Raw genomic sequence first — 22,863 nt, 5'->3', positions numbered from 1 at the left:
CCTTAATATATCTACAAAGACGAGGAACGCAAAAATCCGAGCATCATAAGTTTATGAGTAGATGACTTACAAGTGTCTGGTATTGGTTAAGTTGTCCAAACCAGGCCCTTGTCCATTAGAGACTGGGATATCACCAGTAAGTTTATTGTCACTTAAATCTAACCACGAAAGTTTAGACAAATTGCCTATTGAACGTGGGATTGGTCCATTGAAGCTGTTAGAAGTCAGAGATCTGCAGAAAGGCAGTAACGAAAAACTTTTTTCAAAAAGCTAAATGAGTATAGGGTTCAAGAAAACTCTTAAACAGGTAAATCATTTAAAATTCAATGAAAAGGATGCCTTTGAATTAATATTCAATCAAGAACTCCATAATCATAAACTTTGAGCTAAAGTATAATAAAATACTTTAAAATGGATGTTCTTACATAAAGACCAGTTGCTGTAGAGATCCAATTGAATCTGGAATTGGACCAAAGAAACTGCAACCAACTAAAATTCTGCATTGAAAAGTAAGAAATAAATTTTTAATCCATACTTCATAGAAGCTGTGCTAATTCCTATTAAACAAACAATGTAGGCCTTTTCCTTACAAGGTTGTCAAATTCTTCAGATTTCCAATTGAAGATGGTAAAGTTCCTTTCAGGCCAAGGTTGTTCGAGAGATCCCTGCACCAAGAATCGTACATTCATCAGAATTAGTTCTTATACATTTCATTTTCAATAGCCTCCACTTAGTGCATAAATAGTTATAGACTACATAAAAATATAAAATTAGTCCTTAATCCAAAGTGCAGAAAGTTGCAGCACAAATTTCACAACACCCACCTCCCCCAATTGTTATACCATGGATTAGGGTCCAAGCCTGATCCAAAAATTATGTGTAACATATTATGTGCCTTCAGTTAATAAATTATGTCTGTAAATAAATTGAAGACACAAAATATGTTAACTACAGTCACATAATATACTATTGATTATATTACAAGGTAGTATATGTTCTATACTTTCTCTATCTATTGCAGACCAAAGAGTCGAGACCCCACCACCGAGGTCCGATCCTAACTCTATTACAAGGTAATATCTGTACTATACTTCCCCTATCTATTGCAGTCCAAAGAGTCAAGACCCCACCACCGGGGTTCGGTCCTGTGACCTTCCCTCAATGGGAGCCACAGAGGTGTCATTTGAGCACAAGGTGCTTGGTTTAGAAATAGGAAGGGCCCCTTTTTTTTTGAGTACTACTACTCTGTCACAATGTAGTATCTATTCATAACTACTTTTTCAACCTACTGAAGCACAAAGAGTCAATACAGGCCCCACTGGGGATCGAACCCATGACCTCCCATTTGGGAATCAGGCCAAAAGATGTGTTTCAAAAGGAAGGTGCAAATTAATAAATCCATGGATGAGAAGCATGTGAAGACATACAAATGTTGCAACTCAGTGAATGACCCAAGATCTCCAAACTCACTGCCTTCCAGCCCTATTCCAGATAACTTTCTGCAAATGAAAGTTGTAAACAAATGAATAACTCAACCAAAATACACAACCATAGAATTTTTCGGCAGTTTATTATACAGTGGATGTACATTGCGACCACTCTGGAGTTGTTACAGACAATGCCATCCCAATTGCTCCCGCAAGGATCCGCCCCCGACCAATTTGGTGGCAAGTTGCTCCAGCTTGACTTGAGGGCATTTAGAGCAGACACTGCATAATGTTAAGAGAGGATAGGATTATAATAACAACTACTGGCAAGACAAAAGTGACAAATCCATAGTTTCCATGTCATATATATTCAAGCAGAGCCAAAGCTGGATAGCTCATCAGCCAATTCTGGCAACAATAACCAACTATTTGATGACACCTCTGTTACCATTCCAAATGGATGGTCACAGGTCACAGGATCAAACCTCTGTGGTGGGGTGGGGCATTGATTCTTTGGACTGAAAAAGATTGAGAAAGTATAGAACAGATACTACCTTATAAAGAATCGTGTTTCAAAAAAAAACAAAAACAAAAAAACCCAGAAGAAGAAGAACAAGAGGAATTAAATTCAGCTCATGTCCTAGCAGTTTACAAAATTTCATACTTGGCTAAAGAGTGCAAAAGAAAGTAAACTCAGAAAAACTCACAATCATCAGCGTTTGTTTCTGCCAGAATAGTATAGATTTGAATGGAAAATATAAGGAAAAAGACCAGAATTCTTGAACCCATTTTCCCAAATTGCAAGAAGTCAACCTCTGATCAACCCTCAAAACCAAAGCACTATGGTATAATAAACCTATATCAACCTTGTAATTAACGCCAATAAAGAATTTGGTGCCTACAAAGCCTAGCTCTAAACAGCAATATATCTAGATAACAAGGCTGTACAACATAGAAACTGTCCAATAAACTGTAGCCAACTTCCAAGCTAATATTTTTATACATTTGTAGAGCATATATATATATATACAAATAGCCCACAAAAAGGACAAGCATACGAAGATTTCTTGGTCAGAAGCATCACCCTGAATTGACCCAGCATCCTATGATTTCATCATGTTAAAAAAACAAAAACAAATATAATCTGCCTCTGTACTTGGTACACGCGGATTAAGGTTGAGAAAGTCAGCGATTACGTGGATAAGAACAAGACAACGAGAGAACTGTAGCTCTGCTCTTTTCTTTGGTGAGTTTGAGGAATAACTCTTTGTCTTCTTCTTCTTCTTCCGTTAGACCCTTTTCTTAAACTAATGGATCGGAGAAGCATTCAATATTAAACCAACTGCCCCATAACTAAAAGGTATTCTTTGAATAAAGAAAATTGGAGATGGCGACAGAAATTGGGCGGCCAAGACGCACACACATATTATTTTACAGCATTTTTGTGGTTAAATTGGACTCAGATCAATTCAAAATTGATATGCGGTAGAATCTCACTTGAAAAGCTCTGCTAACTGTTGTTATTTCATCCAGAAGATTGGAACTTGTTCAATTTCTTGAAAGCATTCTACAGTGTACAACAGGAATGCTTTTTGCTGGGAAATGCTTACAGCTACAGGCTACAGTGAGCTACAACCCGGTGAAAAATCCGTTTTCAAAATGGAAGATGGCGCTTTTTCCCCATAATTATAAGTTTATAGCACTTTTATCTCTTGAGTTCTTCCTGTATTTATATTTGTCTCCTCAATTATTTTAAAAATGGTAATTTTTTTCCTTTAATGTTAAATGAACATTTTTACCCTTAAAATAATTATTTCATTTATTTTTCTTCTCTAACAAATTATTACTTATATATTGGGATGAATATGATTCGATTTGAACTGAACCGAACACTATAACAACCCGAACTAAAACAGTAGGGATGGTTCTTATTACAATTTAAAATCAAGAAAAAAATTGTTTAATTTAGTCTATTTTAAAAATAAAATATAGAATTTAAATTAAATAAATAAATAAATTTTGAATCGACTGTTCAAATCAAAACTGAAATTATAATAAATGCGAACCGAAATCGCCGATTGCTATAGTGTTTTGATTTATAAATGCGAAACAAATTTCCGGTTCGCATTTATTCTAATTCCAGTTTCGATTTGAATCGGCGGTTCAAAATTTATTTACTTATCTATTTTTGTTAACCTCTATTTTTTATTTTAAAAATAACCTAAATTCAAATTTTTTTTTTTCCGATTATGAATCGTAACAAGAACCTTCTTTACTATTTCAGTTCGGTTGCTATAGTGTTCGGTTCGATTCAAATCGACCGTAGTCATCCCTACCTATAAGCAATAATTTGTTGGAGAAGAAAAATAAATGAAATAATTGTTTTAAGGGTAAAAATGTTCATTTAACATCAAAGGGGGGAAAACTATCACTTATAAAATAATTGAGGGGACAAATATGAATACATGAATAACTTTAGGAGGAAAAAGTGTTATAAGGTTATAATTCAGGGAAAAAAGTGTCATTTTTCCGTTTTCAAAATAATGGAGCAAACTAACAAACAAATGAACTTACATGGCGTTTTATTGGAATGAGAGAATTAGGGAAAATGAATTGTAATTTCCTAGTAAAAGAATAAACTGAAATTTAAATTATATTATTTGGTAAGCATGAATAAAATGATTGGAATTGAAAGGAAATAAGTAAATAAAGACTAAAATATTCTTATATAATAATAACATAATAATAAGAAAAATGGTAAAATAGTAATTCATCATAGAATTACAATTGAACAAAATATGAAATTGCAATTCTTAGGGGAACCCTAGGAATTGCAATTCCATGGTTGGAGGGAATTGCAATTCCCTCCAACCAAACCATGGAAATACGAGTTTGGTAAGAATGGAATTGCAATTCCATTCTATCAAACACCATGTTATAGGGGCACTACCATATTTTTCAACTTACGAAACCTATAGTATATTCTCCACAAATTTTTTGATTAGCCATGAATAAAATGTATTTTTAATATATTAAAGGTAAATTATTTATATATTGAATGTAAATTATTTGATGATATACAAATAATGTACATTTCGTACTCAAATAATTTACTTTCAAATGTATCTTTAGTACACAAATAATATACTTTTAGTATATTAAAAATGTATATTTTATTCATAGTTCCCATAACTGTGTGGATCATGCTCCATGGAATAATAATTGATAATTCTCTGAAACAAATGAGTTTGTTGGTTTGTCGGATTCTATTCAACGGTCTCGTTTTTTTTTTTTTTTTTTTTTTTTTTTTTTGTGAATGCTACTAACTCATACTTTCTCAACCTGTTGAAGCATAAAAAGTCAACGTCTCTATTGAGACTCAATCTCATGACTTCTCATATAAGAGAGTCACTACATGTCATATGAGAACAAGGTGCTTTGCACGGTCTCGTTTCTTTAATTAAAAGAGATGGTGTTGTTAACAAAGCCCGTAAAATGTGTGACATGTGATTTTTTATTAAATATAAAATCTAAAAATTGAAATTTGTCTTCCACACGATACAATTGCTTCTTCCTCAACCCCATTACTGCAACTGCGACTACCTGTTTCTTTGACTCCACTGCTGCAACTGCAAAGCTTCATAAATGATAATCTTGCCATACTACACTCATCCATTGCTAAAATGTATTAAAACAACATACATAAAGTACATTTTCTACATAGGTTTAGACTCATTGCTAGAAAGTATTCAAACAAAAATGAACTTGAATAATGTTGTATGTGATTCCACTAAAACATGAACCTCCAAGTGAACTTAAACAAGAAAGATATTAATGTACGTCATATTTTTATTGAGCACGAGGATGAAGGCACTTCAGGTCATATATTAGGGATTACTTACTACTATTATCTCTTTTTGGCCATCGACTTTTATTTCATGACAACAAATTAAAAAAATTAAAGATGCCTCAGAAATAGGCCTGCCAAGAAAATATGAAGGCTAAAATAGTAACATGCATGTAGAAATAAATTGAGGATTATATGGACATCATGGAGTGAACTTTGCAATATTAAAAAATTTAGAGGGTTGGGGTTTCGTCGAATGAGGGAATTCAACATTGCCATGTTAGGAAAGTGAGGAGTGTCTTAAATTAATACTTTTTTTTTTTTTTTTTTTTTTTTTTTTTTTTGCATATTTTTGCACTTTTTGCTTGTTACTCATTTTATTATGATGTCATTTTAGTCACTTATAAAATTATTGTATGTGTTAGGTGATTTGACAAAGAAATGATGTTGAGTAACTTTCCCTTCGAAGGCATGTAATTTACTTGGGAAAGATCAAGGGGTACGGAGAATTGGGCACAAGAGGGGAAAGAACAACAATGCCTTATTACTATTATTTGTTGGAAATTGTGGTTTGCTCGAAATGAAAAGCAGCTGAATAATATAATGTTGTCTCCCTCAACCATTGTTGGTATTGCTACAACTTATCTGCATGACTTGAGGAAAGCAATGTATAAAGACTAGACTCAAAAGGGCCAAGGAAACATGGTGGAAAAGTGACTAAAACCTAAAGCTGGATGGAGGAAGTTGAATGTGGATGCTATTATGTAGGCACGGAGACATGGAAGATGGGATTCGACTGTGTTCTAAGAGATGAAGATGAAACTTTTATTGTTACGAAGTCAATCCCTTGGAAAGGAGTTTTCAAACCCAATGAAGCCAAGGCCATTGCGAGAAGCCCTTTGGCTGAAGAACAGGAACAAAGACTTTATACAGGGCGAAATAAACTGTATACGGGTATTCAAACTCTTCTTTTAACCTTATTGTTTTAGATGTTAAGGAAATAATGTTCAGTCTTAATCATATTTCCATGAAGTTAGGCGATCTGCGAATCAGGCAACTCATAATTTAGCTCGAGTGTTTGTTTCCTTGTTAGATGGTATGGAGAGGTGCGCTAACCCTCCGGACTTTATTTGTAATGCTATATTGCTCTTTATTATGATTTATTAAGTTAATGTGGTGGTGCTGCTGGTTATTAAAAAAAAAAAAAAAAAAAAGCTGTAAAAAATTAACAAATACTTGAAGTTATGGGGAGGACTCTAATATTTCAGAACCCACGAGGCCTAAAGTATAATTCTCTGAACCGAATGAGTTTGCCGGTTTCATTCCAACGGTTCTCTCTCCCAAAATGCAGCACACCGGAGAGACTACCATTTCCGGCGACGCCCGCCGCGGCATGGTGGTGGTGGAGCTGCCGCTCGGCGACGCTTCCTCCACATTCAACTTAGAGAAAGCAGTGTGCAGCCACGGGCTGTTCATGATGGCACCTAACCACTGGGACCCACTCACAAAAACCCTAGAACGCCCGCTACGCCTCTCCGACGACCACCATTGCGCTGATCACGAAATTTCCGTCACCGTCAGAGTCTCTCACCCCTCCGACTCCCCTCAGTCTCTCAGGCTCCACGTCTTCGGCACTGATTGTCTCTCTGCTCAACAACACCAGTCATTGATGGTACATTTCTAATTGGAGTACATATTAATAAATATATTTGATTTTCTTTCTAAATTAAATTTCTTGAACTGATTCGCCTACGTAGAAATGCATTTATTGACATCACGCTAACGGGTCGATCTCACCATGAATTAATCACATAAAGTTGCTTTAAATTTTAGCGCAAAACTTTAGTGCATTTCATCTTCATTATATATGTGGGTTGATTGATAGGGTGTATTGTAGTATAGGCTCAAGTTAGAAGAATGTTGAGATTATCAGAGGAAGAGGAGAAAATGGTAAGAGAGTTTCAAGAGATGTATGGGGAAGCAAAGGAGAGAGGATTTGGGAGAGTATTCAGGTCGCCGATATTGTTTGAAGACATGGTCAAGTGTATTCTGCTCTGCAATTGCCAGTGAGTTCTTGTATTCAAAGCCATCATTCCCTTATGGTCATTGGATAACTAAGTTTCTCTGTAAGTTCTTGTTGTGTGTTAAGTCGGAGTGTGGCATTGATAGTGATAGTAGGTGTGTAATCGTGCCGAGTCAAGTAGTCAAAGCTCAAAACTCTAGTCGATTAAAATACTTGAAGCTCAAAGTTGACTTGATTGAGCACAAAATATTATGATAATAAGAATTTTACAACTAAATATCATAATAAAACTTAATACTACATCTCGATTATGATCATTTTATAATATATAAATATATTTGTTAAATTTTTAAACTATATTTGTATTATATAAAAATAAAAAGCTCAGATTCGGTTTGATTCGTTACTTGAAGTACTTGCGCTTGACCTCAACTTGACAGTAATCAAATAGAATTTGAACATTTGTCAAACTCTGAGTAGCTCATGAGTAGTTTGACTCGCTTACACCCTAACTAACAAGGTTGGCCCTTCTATGTTATTTCTGCCATTGTCTGTGAAATATGTAAAAGATTGGACTTTGTATGCCTGGTTGTTTGAAAGAATTAAGTTGTTACTCTTAGTATAATGAATTTCTTCCTTTTTGTATAGGTGGTCAAGGACATTGAGCATGGCTAAAGCACTTTGTGAGCTTCAATTGGAACTAAGTAGTAGTGATAAAAAGTTTAGTCTTAGTGTTGAAAGTGATCATTTTATTCCGAAAACGCCTGCTGCAAAAGAAAAATGGAAAAAAGCTGGAGTTCATAAATGCTCCAAAAACCTGTCAGCAAGGCTTGCTGAAGCCCAAGCAACTACAGAAGAAGATAATGTCTTGACAACTGGTTCAGCTGAAATTGTAGACTGCCCGCCAAAGTTCAAGGGATTAAGTTCAAAAGACATATCGTCAGATAAAAAAGAAGACTTTCTCCTAGGATGTGACATATCTCAAACCCCATCAAACCTTTGTAGTGATAATCCATGTTCTTCATCTGACCTGCATTCTGCAGAAGCAGTAGAGCTCAATGCCCTCAATGGTGTGGGGAATTTTCCTAGTCCAAGGGAATTGGCTGAACTCAATGAAAGTTTCCTTGCAAAGCGCTGTAATCTTGGCTACAGAGCTGCCCGCATTATTAATCTTGCTCGTGGTGTAGTTGAAGGCAGGATTCCACTCAAAGAAATTGAAGAATGTTGCAGACAGCCAAACTTATCGAACTATGATGAGTTGGCCAGGCAGCTGAAAGAAATAGATGGATTTGGGCCATTTACTTGTGCAAATGTGCTAATGTGTTTGGGATATTACCATGTGATTCCTACAGATTCCGAGACAATCAGGCATCTAAAACAGGTTTTGTTTGTTCATTCTCTCATTATTTTATTCTTCCCTTCTTTCTCAAGTAATTCATGATGTTTACAAGCTCAAAATGTCACCTGCGATTTCAATACATTTTCACACAGGTTCATGCAAAATCCTCTTCCACTCTAACAGTTCAAAAGGATGTTGAAGCAATTTATGGGAAATATGCACCATTTCAATTCTTGGTATATTGGTAATGCTAGTATATCCAAATTTCCTATTTCAATTTATATATAGTAGTATGTTTTGAATCTTTTCTGGTTGAATAATCTTCTTGTTTCAATCTTTTCTGGAGCAGGTCGGAGATATGGCACTTTTATGAGGAATGGTTTGGAAAATTAAGTGAAATGCCACAATCTGGTTATAATCGTATTACTGCCTCGAATATGAGACCAAAAAGAAATGCCAAAAGCAAGAGGATCAAAACAAGCGCTTGAGGTAACAAGAAAAATGTTACATATTCATATCTGATAAAGCTTTCTGGATTGAGTGGCATGGCTATTTACAGTGTTTTCTTCATTTTGTGTAGACCATATTATTGCCAATCAAATGGAAGACATGGCTAAAATAGGATTAATTTTATAAACCATGTACTTTGCTTTAGTATTTGTCATCTATAAGTCAGTCAAGACAGCCATGAATTTTGTAGTCTTGATAAATGAAAATGGGCATTTTTATAACTTGTTGCTTTTCACTCATCTTGTCATGTGCCCCACCTAACCTACACTTTCTACTTCACACACTGCTTGCCTCTACTTGCATAGGGCATGAGGGGAAGGTAACTCTAACTGGAATGTTTATAATGTGGGACATTAAAATTCAAGAAATGTAGGTGAGGGAAGGTTACTAAAGTCCAACGCGAACATAACACGATCTCAAAGATAGAACACTGTAACTCGTTTATACATCATATTGTGTTTATGGAAACTAAATTTCAATATTGGTAATCAGTTAGTCACTGAATAACATCAAGAATAGTATATCCACTCATGGCAGGAACATCATGGAAGGAATCTAGGAATTATATCCTGTCTTGGTGCCATTTGATGAAGTATGGAGGTCCTGAGGAATAATCCACTAAAACTGTCAAATTATTGCTAACAATGCAAAATAAATGCAGCATACTTGAAACTTTTTTTAATAATAATTTAGTGATGTCGGGGAACCCAAATTTGTATAGTTATTGGAGACAAAAATCATTATATGTATTTTTCCTACATGTTCTTTATTGCAATTAAAATTTCCCATTTTGTTAAGTATTTCATAGCAGTACAAAAAATGAAAATGCTACTTGTTGCACCACTTTTTTGCACGTCTGACATGACTGAAATGACTAATAGAAATATCAGTCTTTCATTCATATTCATTGGTCAACATGACTTCATAAAACAAAGCTACCCCATCAAATAGTGTGATATTTGGTGCAAATTGGATTATCAAAATACAAAAGTGTGTACACATCCCTAATAATAGAAAATTTTCCAAGTTTTGGCTCAATTGAATATTAGAAATATCAAATTACCATGCGGGTTGAAGCTTATCTATGAACTTTATTAATTCTGAAATCATATATGAAATGTTTATAGATATTGGAGATTGTAGGGGAGGCACTATTATTATTGAGAAGATTTGAAATGGCAAAAAATCAAGAAAAGACATGAAGTTCTCAGTACCATCAAGAAAATACATAATAATCACAGGACAGATTTGAACAACAACCTCAAGCTCATGCATCAGCAGGTGCACCAGGCTGATTCTCTGGCATAGCATCTTGGAAAGCTATTAGCTCTTTGTATGCCTCATACATCTTAAGTAGAAGAGGGTACTCATTCTGCAAATAGTGTAGGGAGAAGAAAAAGAGGTGGTCACAAGTAAACAACAAATGTGAAGGAGAATGTGCACTTCAGAGATTCCGATGTATTGCTAGCTCGTTATGAAAGTGCTTGTAATGGAGAAGGAAAGAAGAGAATTACAGAAGGTAGAAGTGTGTCCATAGTAGGCCTCACAGGGGTTCAATCATTATTTTGTATGATTGATGAGAGTTTCCCAAATTATATTTTATCAATCTAAATGAACAAGAGAGACTAATTATGTACATTATCAGATCAAATAAGGTTTGGATTAAGGGTATGTATTACCATATCGACACTGAATCTCTTGACTGCAGCGTGAATCTGCGGTGCCAAAAATACATCAGCCTGCAAATTGTGACCAGCATTTAAAACACTTTCATTAGTATGCTTTTCCCCTCTTGTTAACCACACATTTGTTACTATCCTGCTGGAGTTATGGCATGTATGATACATATTAATAAGAAAATTCGGAATGTAGAGGTTTTAAGATCAACAAGATTGGAACCTCTGATCCGGAGACCTGATTTTAAGATGAATAGTTTTTTTTTTTTTTTTGGTTGCCCAAAGGTATCCCTCCAGCCGAAAGTCAGAAGACTAATCCTCCGTCCCAACGGTCAGCACACTAAGTGGTAGGGGACTGGCCAAATGGTTTGCTCCATTCACATGGGTGGTGGGGATTGAACCCCCAATCTCATGCTTAAGGGACGAGGTGCTGAACCACCACGCCAACCATGTGGGTTTAAAATGAATAGTTTCAGTCCAGTGTTTACCAAGTAAAGAAACTAACCAGATAAACTTCATCTCCTGTGGCATATTTACCCGCAAAGTCTTTCAGAAGTGATTCAAGTGCTTCAAAAAATCACAAGTACAATTTAGATATAAAGAGACTTAATGGGGTTTCTTCAAACAATGTCTCAGTTAAGATCACATTGTTATAAGGATCAGAGGAACAGAGCTTACCATCAAAGCCTTTTAGAATATGAGCTTGAGTCCACCGAAGTTTCTCATCTGGACCAAACTTTTCAGCAATATACCTCTGGAAAATTTCTAAATCAGATAAGAACTATACATAACATTCCCCATTGTTTCAATCACCGAGCAAGTGGCATTTGTATTCTTACGCTTACAGATATATTTTGTAGAGGCTGTATATTTGCAGAAATAATATTCGCAGCCTACAAGTGAACAGAAGAAGAAATGTAACCAAAAGTGTTCTACTGGGGTAAGAAAGCAACATTAATTAACTGTGTGTGATTTATTGATCTGAAGACTGTTGTATTGTAATCTGATCAATGAGTACAAGCACTCAGGGCTCATGTAATTATTTCTGCAGAAGAGAAACTTTTAGTCCTATGAGACATTGTCACATTCATTCATTCAGTACTTGACCTTTAATTTGCCACATTAGTATTACAATTATATTTATCCAATTGACTTTAAGTTTTGGGACAATTTGATAATTTGACAATTTTAATCTGACCCAAAACAAAATGTTCATAAATGACATAATAAATGTTGGGTAGAAGTTGGTAAAGGGCCAAGTCCAGCACTCTAGCTCTCGAAAATGTGTGGCGGTATGAGGCAATAAAGTTGCGCATTCACTACTAGTTATAGCTTTTGGCATAGTAATAAGCACTTGATTCTAACAGGTGGTATCAGAGCCAATTAAGACGGACTAGCGTAGTGGCAAGCGCTTTACTATATCGTTTGTAAGCATTTTCAATAAAAAGAGAACTAAAAGACTATAAAATACACCCTCTGTCCCATTTTATATCCTATTTACTATTCATTGGTCAAACCAACTCTTTTTTCTTTTGATTATTTTCTTTCATATTTCTTATTTTTAAATTTGATTTTTTATGTTTAATTGTTAAATATATAAATTTTGTATACTAATACTACGTATTAAACTTAATATTATGAAAAATTAGATTAAAAATAATTCCAGTCAAGTCTCGTTAACCAAACCAGACACATACAATGGGACGGAGGGCCTCGTTAACCGAACCAGACACATAAAATGGGACGGAGGGAGTACTAAAATATCATAGAAATTAAGGGAAATTGCAATTTTGAATAGTATTATTGTGGGACTAAAAGTGAAATAATCTTTATGCAAAACAAATAGCAAGATAAAATATGGTAACCTGGAAATTTATAGCCTTCCTCTGAAGATCGTTTGGCAACAAGGGATGCTGGGGATACTTGTCTTCAAGATACTGTAATCTCAATTCATTGCATGTTATTATATCCAAACAATAACCCAAATCAATACTAGTACACAATAACTAAGCTCACCATCAAAATTGCAAAGGAATCAGAAACAACAAAGTCCCCATCCACCAACGCCGGCACTAACCCCATCGGATTAATCTTCAAATATTCTGTACTTCCGGTCAGCCAAAGAAAATAACAATAATAACATATGTATATTTTGAGTTGACTAACCAGGGCCAAATCGATCTCCTAGGATAAAGGGAGTTTTCTGCTCGTATTCAATTCCTGTGATTTAGGTTATTTCATCTTTTCAAAATTGACCAAATTACAAAACCTTAATCGAGATCGAGGATTGAAATGGGAAACCTTTCAGATTAAGAGCGAAACGAACGCGGCAGGAGCAAGAGCTCATCCAGTGGGAGTAGAGCAGCAGCTTGTTTGAGTCTCCGCCGCCGCCGCTGGCGGTCGCCGCCTAAGCAACAACCAGGAAACAAAAAAGGGTTACGCAATTAACTAAACCATTAATTAATTTATATATATATGAAACAAACAGAAAAACTGCTAAGTGCTAACCATGATGATGGTGAAGGAAATGCAGTGATTATCGTAGTAGAGTATGGAATGAGCAGAAGCAATGGGCAATGGTAGACTGGTAGTTTGACCACCGCGAATACAAATAACAAATGAGTGACAACATAAAGTTTGACCAGAGCGAAAGAATTGCTCCCAAAGCTAAAAATCAGAGGTGGCACATTGCCACATCAGTTTTTTTTTTTTTTTTTGAGTTCTTTTCGGGAGGTCATTAGAGCATCCATAGTATTGTAGTTAGGGGTGTGCAAACTTCGTTAATTTTTTTATTAACCGACCAAGTTATCGATTAACCATTTTTTAACCAAATTTTTTCGATTCAGTTAATGATTAAAGATTTTTTAAAATTTCGATTAACAGTTAATTCGGTTCGAAACTTTAGTTAATTGAAATTTTAAATATATATATATATATATATATATATATATATATATATATATATATATATATATATATATATATATATATATATATATATCATGGTTGCAATAGGCGTTAGGCGCTAGTCGGGCGGTAGAGTAGCGCCTAGCGCCTAGACGGCCTAGGCGGGGCCTAAGCGGCCTAGGCGCTCGCCTAGGCGGCTAACTGAAAAAATGAAAAACAGTGCACATGCGTAGGTGCATATATGTCATATTACACACACACACACACACACACACACACACACACACACACACACACATATATATATATATATATATATATATATATATATATATATATATATATATATATATATATATATATATGTCATATAAATGAAAAAAATTAACAAGGTCGAGTCGGCCGGGTAAACTTGGCTAACTCGACAGAAATTGACGAGTTAACTCAGCGTAATCGGCCGAGTTAGGCGCTAGGCGGCCGAATTAGGTGCTAGGCGGGCGCCTAGGCGGCCAGTCTCCTAGGCGGGAGCCTAGGGGGGAAATCGCCACGGCCTAGGGGCGCCTAGCGCCTAGGCGCCGATTACTCGGTGCCTAGGCGGGATTTTTGCAACCCTGATATATATATATATATATATAATTTTTTTTTTTTTTTTGAAGGCCAACAAAGTTGAATTGGTATATTGAATCACCAATTGGTTCAGAAAAGGAGGAATATCCCTCTATACAGAGTGAGAGGTAGATGCATCCTCAACTTTAGCTAAAAAATGGGACGACCGAATTGGCATTCCTTTTAACAAAACTAATTGAAAATTCAAAATAGAACTAGCTAACCATGACTGAATAAAAAGACCAACATATGAACGAACTAAAACGCGGTGGTGTAGATATAAGCAAATTAAAGTGACGGACAATCTGAGTAAACCAGGACATCTGAAAAATCATGCTCTTTGAGCCAAGAAAGTGCCTCAAGTACCGCCATTGCTTCAGAGGGGATCTTGAGCACATGTTAGGGGACCGTTGACGGCAGCCACAAAGCTCCCATCATTATTATCACAACACTCTTGATGAAGTTATAGGAGACTCAGTCGTATGGAAGAGAATAATTGGAGAATTCCTTTGCCAAACTTCTTGTCAAGATGGATGAGCTACAGAAAGGTATTTTAAATTCACCACAATTAGCAAGGCTTTGTCTACTCAATCTGAGCGTGTAGAAGAATCTAACAACTCAGTCTACACGTGCTTAAGAAATTTGGTTGATGATCATAGAAACATGCAAAAGAAAGTTGGTGAAATAACATTGAAATTGAAGAGGAACTTGGATACTCACATGATTGAGTTGGTAAAAGTTCTTGAAGAGGAGAGAAACCACTCTAAAAATTTTACGATGATGCGAAACAAGAACTTTATCAATGTTATCCACCAACAAGAAAATCAGTTGAAAGATTTTCGAAATGAAGTAGGCTCTCTCACTACTTAAGTTGGTTGTTTGTAGGACTTTGTTACATTATGCGTACAAAATTATGGAATTTTCGACCACCTGAAAGTAATCTTAAATCAAAACACGATGGCCAAAACATGGAAGAAAGGAGAAGTTTTGAGGAATGTATCAAATGGTTCAAACTAGGCGTCCTACCGGGCACTACCATCACGGAAGCATATGGTTTCTACATGACAGGACAAGTGTGAGAAAGGTACTACAATGTTAATCTTGATAATGATTTTCCCAAGCTTAGAAACTACATAAATTATTTGTTGGAAAAAGGAAAAAAAATGAAACAATTATCAAGTAAAATGTTGTGTGTGTATGTTGTAATTTTTGGTGTAACTATAAGTTATAAGCTGAATGATTGTGATGTATAACCTTAGAATATCTTTTGCGCATTATATCTCTTTAGTTTTGGCATCAAGAGTTATTTTTAGATTTAGTATATGTATGCTGCATAATTGAGGAAAATGAATTAATAAGAATGAATTATTCATTAGTTTTATTCTCAAATATGCGTCTAGAAACTTTATGTCTAAAAATAAATTTTTTCAAAAGGCTAAATCAAATGACGGAGTATAGGTTTTTGGCATCATAAAAAGGGATAAAATGTTAGGAATATTTTGTAATTAGATTTTGATGAGTCAAAATAATGTATTTTGTTGAAAAATATAGCCCCCTCTATTTTATTTGTAAAATAACTATATATCAATTTCTTGATTATACGAATCGAGAATTGAGAAGGAGAACAATTAAAAGGAGAACAAAAACCAAAGGAGAAGGAAACAACTAGGAGAAGAAGAAGAACTAAGAGAAGGAGAATAAACTAAGGGGAAGAAAATCAAAGGAGTTAATCACGGTTCGAGTCCTAACAAGATGATAAAAATAAAATGAGAAGTAAAAATTAAGAGCAAGGTTCGACTTTGGTTTCACTGCAGACTCGGGTTCGGCAACTTTTGGGTTTCTCTTCCTCTCGGCCGGCGGTTGTTTTGTAGCGACTACGAACGGAAGTTTGTCGCCATGTCTTAATGCTCTCACGGTTGAGGCTCTTGCTTTCAAGGAAGCGTTGTCTTGGTTAAGGAATCACTCAGTTCACACGGTTACTTTATTTACAGATTGTCTGGTCCTGGAACGCCACTTAACTGATTCGTCTACCACGCCGAGGTCCTATGTAGGGGTGGTCATTGACGAATGCAAAGCTATGATGTCTTCCTTTATTTCTTGTTCCCTTTTTGCTATTCCTAGACATTTAAATTCCGTTGCTCACACTTTAGCTTCTAAAGCTACAGCTCAGGCTAGCTCTATGTACTGAGACTCTGTCTCTCCTGACTATGTTGATTCTCTTTTGCAGTTGACGGTAATAACGTTACCGGTAAATAATAATATAATAATGCTAAAAGAGGGTAACAATAGTTGTATTGTCTTTTGTCTCAATATAGAAAGTATAGTCTGCCATTGCTAGCTGAGGGGAGCCCCATTTATACTTAGGGTCCTAACGGTAACAACATGGGATATAAATGGGGAGCCTAGCCTTTAACTCTCTCTCATCAATGGGGACTTCAATGCTGGCTTCAATGGTAGTAAAGTGGCACCTGTTGGAATTCCTGATCGTTGGAGTTCTGCCCATTGGGTTCCCATGTGATGCTGAGTCAATGCCCATTTGTGATCCGGGTCGGGTGCCAGCCCTATTATCCTGTCACCAGTCCCCCCTACTCATGAGTCAACGGATGTGTTTGAGTTGACTTGGGAGTAAAGCTGAATGTATTTTGATCTTGTGTAGAATTCTCTTGATTTAGGATATTTTATTTGATCCTGTGTAGAATTCTGCTTGATTTAGGATATTTGGTTTTGTTTTCCAAATCCCTAACTTGCCTTCCAAATCCTTGATTTGTGCTTTCCCAATCATTTCTTGCTTCACTTAACTTTTTTATCTCAAGCTCCTCTCTAATATAAACCCCTGTCTCTCTGAGCAATTTGAGAGCACTTCTTCAACAACTTTCTGCCACAGTTCTGTAAGTCTTCGCTGTCATTATTATTTTGCAATTTACTTTACAACGTATTTATGCATGTATGAATATACTTGCTCCCTTTTTTTTTTTTTTATCGGGGCCGAGGCGCTGCCTCAGCCTGTGGCCGAGGCGTCGCCTCAGCCACCTGGTCGAGGCGTCGCCTCAGCCACCTGGCCGAGGCGTCGCCTCAGCCACTTGGCCGAGGCGTCGCCTCAGCCACCTGGTCGAGGCGTCGCCTCAGCCACCTGGCTGAGGCGACGGCCGAGGCGCGACCTCGACCTGGGGCCGAGGTGTGTGCCTCGGCCCTTTTTTTTTTTTTTTTTTTTTTCAGATTGGGGCCGAGGCGCGGTTCTTGACCAGGGGCCGAGGTGTGTGCCTCGGCCCTTTTTTTTTTTTTTTTTTTTTTTTTTTTTTTTTTTTTTTTTTCAGATCGGGGCCGAGGCGCTGCCTTGGCCTGTGGCCGAGGCGTCGCCTCAGCCACTTGGCCGAGGCGCGGCCTCGACCAGGGGCCGAGGCGTGTGCCTTGGCCACTTGGCCGAGGCGCGGCCTCGACCAGGGGCTGTGGCGTGTGCCTCGGCCTTGGCTGAGGCGCGGCCTCGGCCATTTTATTTTATTTTATATATATATTTTTTTTCGATCGGGGGCGCGGCCTCGACCAGGCTTTTTTTTTTTTTTTTTTTAACACGCTCTTTTCCTGACAAGCAGTTTTTGTATCCAAGTCGTCCGTACCCGAGGTGAGTTTAGTGTCTTTGGCTTCATAATGGATGTCACTCCCTTGATTGATGTTGGAGAACTTGATTTTGACGAGGAATATGATGATTCCCCTCTGTTTGAAAATTTTCCCCCTCTTCCATTTGTTGCTGACTCGCCTACACCTAAGCCCCAAATGAAAAAGAAGAAAAAACGCAAGGCCTCCTATTCTGTTCTTGATAAGTCCCTTGTCTTGTCCATACAGCCTCAATTAGGGGAACGGGATTGGGATGATATTAGAGGTCTCCTTAGTCCTGACGTTCTGTCTCTCCCTCCTGACCCTCGAGGTAATATCACCGACCCACCCTCGGATAAGTATTTTGGGGTCCACCTTCTGTCGCTATAGGTTGGGCTGTGGTTTCCCCTCCATAAGTTTGTGGTAGATTTTATAAACCACTATGAGATAGTCCCTGGCTAGCTAGTTCCCAATGGTCACCAGGTAATTGCGGGCTTTCTTGCTATATGTAAGGACAAAGGGATAGAACCCATGCTAGATCTTTTCCAGCCTCTTTTCATAGTTGGTAGGGCTTCTCAGGAGGGTAAGGGATTCGTCCAGATTTCGAGCAGGCCACATTTCAAACTCTTTGAGGACCGTCCTACTTATAATAAGGATTGGAAACCCAAATATGTCTTTGTCACTCTTGTGAGTCGTCCGTTTCCTTTTCGTGTTACGTGGGGATCCCATTTACGTTGCCCTCCTACTCTTGACATGAGTCCCTCCCTCCGCCGAGATGTAGATGATTTACTGGGGGATGGTCTCTTATCGATCGTTGATTACACTACCGAGTGGAAGCTCGCGGGCTTAGGCTTCGTGAGGACTCATCCAGCTGTTCTTTCGCCCACGGGTACTCTTTAGTTACCACTCAGTATTTTATTCATCAACCACTAACTCTAACTTGTCTTCTTTTTATTGCAGGTACCATGTCTTCATCTTCGAGGACTAGCCAATACTTGTCGCGACCGGATCCCCCCCTAAGAAGAGCAAGGTGGAGAAAGGAAAGAAGAGTCAAGCCGAGGCCACGGAGGTGATGCCGCCTCCGCCGGCACGCACGCCAACTCCATCCAAGGACGTTGAGCGTACGCCTACCCCAAAAAAGGTCGCCCCGAAGGTGCGTGTGCCTACTCCAACCGAGGTTGACGAGGGGGTCACGCAGCCTCCATCGACTCGGACGCCCACGGCCGTTAATTTTTCCCCTCAACCCCCCGAGGTGCAAGGAGATACTTCTACTGAGTCCAGCTCGCGTGTTCGGACCAACTTGATTCGACTGGGAATGGACGTGCCACCCGGAGCGTCGTTAATAAATAAAAGTCTTGATGCGGTTGAGTATGCTGCCCGTATCGCTCCTCCTGCGGACTTGGAACACCTAGTAGCCATGGATGTCAACATGCTGCAAGAGCGTTATCTCCGACACAGTTTTGAGGTTACTGTTTTCCTACTTAATGTTCCCTTTCTGCCCTGGTGTGTGTCTTACTCTGTTTACTTTCAGGCCTTGCTAGAGGGACAGATCATTCATGCCCAACGAGGGCGGGTGATGGACTCGCTCCTTGAGGATGTTAAAATTAGGGACACGGACAACAAGAGCCTCAAGGACCTGCTATCGATCCGGGAAGGGGCCTTGAGCAAGATGGAAGGCGAGCTCGGGGCGCTAAGGAAGGAACACCAAGCACTGTTGGCTCGGGCGGAGGCTATAAGCAAGATGGAGGGAGAGCTTGAGGCCCTGAGGAAGGAGCACGGAGCGGCTAAACTTGCTATCGTGAAGGAGCGGGAGGACCACGAGAGGACCCGTGCTGGCCATGCCGACGCCCTCGGCCGGGCTGTGGAGGTCTATAAGAGTTCCGCCGAGTTTCGGGGGGACGCGATGCACTATATGTGCATTCCTGAGGCTATCCGAGAGTTCCTCAAGACTAGGGCTGGCCAAGAGGCGGTTGAGGCTGAGGCACAGGTGGCTTTTAATATTGGGCGGTACACGAAGCAACAGGAGATCTTTTCAGTGATGAGGGAGAAGGTTCCAAATTTTGACCCCGTGTCCCTTGGCTTGCCTGTGATAGAGAAGAATCCGGATCCTGATGCTGAGAATGAATCCACTAATGATGTCACAGACGCTCGTGAGGATTCTTTGGTGGACGAGTTTCACGGCATTGACACCAGCAATGTCCCCAATGTTCCACTGGATCAGATTATGATTGAGGAGCTCTCGGATCATGAGTAGTTCGTAGTCTTTGAGATTTTCCCTTGCTTTCTGGTTATGTCGCTGAACAATTTGCTTCCTGTTTTTGAACAACTTGCTATTATTTTTAGAATATTCGAAATAAACTAGTTACTTCGGAATAAACATGTTGTTATAATTTTTTTTTTTTTTTTTTGCCGAGACGAACGTGGCCGAGGCGTGCGCCTCAGCCACTTGGTCGAGGCGTCGCCTTGGCCACTTGGCCGAGGAGCGGCCTCTGCCTGTGGCCGAGGCGCGGCCTCCGCCTGTGGCCGAGGCGCGGCCTCAGCCTGTGGCCGAGGCGTGCGCCTCAGCCACTTGGCCGAGGCGTGCGCCTCCTTAGCCACTTGGTCGAGGCGCGGCCTCGACCAGGAGGTCGAGGCGTGTGCCTCGGCCGCGCCTCAGCCTTTTTTTTTTTAACGTGGACGGACCACGAGCACGAGATATTACTTCGAAATTTTTTGTAAAAGATGATAACGAGCTTGTTTTATTAAGTAACATAGACGGACCATGAAAGTAAGCTATTATTTCCCAGGACTTTTAGTGTGTAGAGCGGACGGGCCGCGATTGCCAAGCACTAATTCTAATGATTGCTACTACAAGGTTTTTAAGGAAAGTACTTGATCAAATGTTCCGAGTTCCATACCCGATCGATCATCCTTCCCCCTGTAGTTCTTAACTTGTATGTCCCTAGACGAACGACTTCCTCCACGACGTAAGGCCCCTCCCACTTTTTTGCGAATTTTCCCCCTTCAAGGGGTTGGCTGGCTTCCCTTCTTCGCAGCACAAGGTCGTCGACTTGGAAGTAACGGGGTCAGACTTTTGCGTCGTGGTAGGACTTTAGTTGACGACCATAGTTCTCTATCTTGCAGAATACCGCCTCTCTCTTTTCATCCAAGAAGTTTAGATCCACCCTTTGGTGGAGTTCATTTTGTTCTGACTCGAATTCCTCCACCCTTCTACTAGGTATGATTACTTCCACCGGGGCCCGAGCTTCAAATCCATAGGCGAGTGCGAACGGGGTTTCTCCGGTGGCCCTTCTTGGTGTCGTGCGATAGGCCCAGAGGATGCCATCGAGTTCCGCCACCCAGGCTCCGCCGGCTACTTCTAGCTTTTTCTTGAGGCCGTCGAGGATGGTTCTATTCGCATTCTCCACTTGCCCATTCGCCTGAGGATAAGATACCGCTACCCGGCTATGCTTAACGCCCCATCCTGCTAAGAATTCTGAAAATTCTCGTGCCTCGAACTGACGTCCATTGTCTGTGATTACCTGGAGGGGGATACCGAAACGATACAGGATGTTTTTCTCGACAAACCTTTTGCACCTTGCTGCAGTGATGCTCGCTAGGGGCTCGGCCTCCACCCATTTCGTGAAATAGTCAATGGCCACGATGATGTACTTTCTGCTTCCAGTCCCCGTGGGAAGGGCCCCTACCAGGTCAATTCCCCATCTTGAAAAAGGAATCGCGGTGCTTACCGGGGTGTAGTTCGTCGCAGGTCGACCCGGCAGTGCTTGGAATTCTTGGCACTTGGGACATCGCTTTGTATATTCGGCGCAATTCCTCAGCATTTTGGGCCAAAAATACCCTTGTAGCATGATGCGGCGTGCAATGGTGTACGCCCCTTGGTGCGCGGAGCATACTCCCTCGTGGACTTCTTTTATCACCAACTTCGCTTCATCTGGATATAGACACCTCAGTAACGTGCCGTTGTAGGAGCGTTTGTACATCTTATCGCCCGAGACAACGTAGCTAGGTGCCCGTAACTTCGTTACCTTGGCGTCTGCCTCGTCTTGCGGTAGGGTGCCATCTGCCTTGTATCGCTTGATATGATCAATCCAACATGGCTCCCTAGTCTGCACAGGGAAGACCCACGAGATGTCGATACTTGAAGTTTCGAGGTCTTCTAGTCGAGCGATCTTCCTAATGTGGCTGGGGACTCCGGTACTTAGCTTTGAGAGCATGTCGGCGTCGGCGTTCTGCTCTCTCGGTACCTGGTGTATCTCATATCCCTCAAACTCGCACAAGGTTCTCAACACCGCGTCTCTGTATTTCTGCATGCTTCCTTCGTTGGCTTCATACTCCCCAGACACCTGGCTGACAACCAGCTTGGAGTCGCATCGAATTCGGACCTTTTCAGCTCGTAGTCCCGCCGCCAATCGCAGTCCATTGAGGAGGGCCTCGTACTCCGCCTCATTGTTAGACAACTTGAAGTGGAATCAGATGGCATAGTAGGCGCGGAATCCCTCCGGAGTGACGAGCACCACGCCGCCGCCGCAGCCTTTGCTGTTGGAAGAGCCGTCTGTGGACAAAGTCCACCACCCTCCATCTTCAGTTTCTACTTGATCCGTTACTTCCCGAGCTGTGCACTCCACTATAAAGTCTGCAAGAGCTTGGCCTTTGATGGCGGGCCTCGGTTTAAAATCTATGTCAAACTGACTGAGATGCATGGCCCACCGTGCCATCCTGGCGGAGCTGTTAGTATTCCGTAGGAAGCTTCCCAACGACTGATGTGAAAGTACGTGGATGGGGTGAGCTTGGAAGTATGAAGTGACTATGGCAAATACTGTTTTCTCCAACACACTGTACCGGAGCTCCGCGTCGTGAAGGGCTTTGCTTACGTAGTAGATGGGACGCTGAGTCCCTCCTTCTTCTTTGACCAGCACGGAGCTGATCGCACCCTGTGA

At 39.6% G+C, this 22,863-nt stretch overlaps 4 protein-coding genes across 9 annotated transcripts in view; 1 reads left to right on the top strand and 3 right to left on the bottom strand.

Moving 5' to 3' along the window:
• Positions 1-2,382, bottom strand: part of LOC109185596 (probable leucine-rich repeat receptor-like protein kinase At5g49770) — a 73,727-nt gene extending 71,345 nt beyond the window's left edge. The window contains exons 1-6 of one of the 2 annotated variants that reach the window (XM_019335530.1): positions 2,135-2,382; positions 1,589-1,709; positions 1,428-1,499; positions 591-665; positions 426-497; positions 71-232 (exon numbers count right to left, since the gene is read on the bottom strand). In XM_019335530.1, coding sequence (XP_019191075.1) covers positions 71-232; positions 426-497; positions 591-665; positions 1,428-1,499; positions 1,589-1,709; positions 2,135-2,216 — 584 coding nt within the window. In that variant the 5' untranslated portion in view covers positions 2,217-2,382. The remainder of the gene's footprint in view (positions 1-70; positions 233-425; positions 498-590; positions 666-1,427; positions 1,500-1,588; positions 1,710-2,134) is intronic. The other variant, XM_019335529.1, reaches the window with a different exon arrangement.
• Positions 2,383-6,511: 4,129 nt separating this feature from the next.
• On the top strand, positions 6,512-9,943 carry LOC109185598. Of its 4 annotated transcripts, none has more exons than XM_019335541.1 (6): positions 6,512-6,565; positions 6,606-6,946; positions 7,177-7,340; positions 7,946-8,678; positions 8,789-8,880; positions 8,986-9,378. In XM_019335541.1, exons 2-6 carry the CDS (start codon positions 6,620-6,622, stop codon positions 9,122-9,124), a joined length of 1,455 nt encoding a protein of 484 aa, XP_019191086.1. In that variant the 5' UTR covers positions 6,512-6,565; positions 6,606-6,619; the 3' UTR covers positions 9,125-9,378. The 4 variants fall into 4 exon arrangements, with proteins under 4 accessions (XP_019191086.1, XP_019191089.1, XP_019191087.1 ...); XM_019335544.1 differs by lacking the exon at positions 6,512-6,565 and having other exon boundaries at positions 6,572-6,946; positions 8,986-9,125; positions 9,217-9,378; XM_019335542.1 differs by lacking the exon at positions 6,512-6,565 and adding an exon at positions 9,684-9,943 and having other exon boundaries at positions 6,604-6,946; positions 8,986-9,125.
• Positions 9,515-13,455, bottom strand: LOC109185600 (glutathione S-transferase zeta class-like). Of its 2 annotated transcripts, none has more exons than XM_019335545.1 (11): positions 13,331-13,455; positions 13,124-13,229; positions 12,989-13,042; positions 12,839-12,924; positions 12,688-12,759; positions 11,662-11,715; positions 11,501-11,576; positions 11,328-11,389; positions 10,826-10,885; positions 10,407-10,518; positions 9,515-9,749 (listed from the first exon to the last, which is right to left on the bottom strand). In XM_019335545.1, the coding sequence occupies exons 1-10, from the start codon at positions 13,331-13,333 to the stop codon at positions 10,414-10,416; spliced, it is 678 nt and encodes a 225-aa protein (XP_019191090.1). In that variant the 5' UTR covers positions 13,334-13,455; the 3' UTR covers positions 9,515-9,749; positions 10,407-10,413. The 2 variants fall into 2 exon arrangements, with proteins under 2 accessions (XP_019191090.1, XP_019191091.1); XM_019335546.1 differs by lacking the exon at positions 9,515-9,749 and adding an exon at positions 10,095-10,165 and having other exon boundaries at positions 10,373-10,518.
• A 7,536-nt stretch (positions 13,456-20,991) lies between these two features.
• LOC109185563 (uncharacterized protein K02A2.6-like) lies at positions 20,992-22,236 on the bottom strand. The gene has a single exon (XM_019335503.1). It carries the CDS (start codon positions 22,234-22,236, stop codon positions 20,992-20,994), a length of 1,245 nt encoding a protein of 414 aa, XP_019191048.1.
• Positions 22,237-22,863: the final 627 nt, after the last annotated feature.

This window comes from Ipomoea nil, unplaced genomic scaffold, assembly GCF_001879475.1.
Source record: "Ipomoea nil cultivar Tokyo-kokei standard unplaced genomic scaffold, Asagao_1.1 scaffold1334, whole genome shotgun sequence".
NCBI lineage: Eukaryota > Viridiplantae > Streptophyta > Magnoliopsida > Solanales > Convolvulaceae > Ipomoea > Ipomoea nil.
Note: the sequence above shows the minus strand (reverse complement) of the source record. Positions and strands in the feature narration are given on the sequence as shown.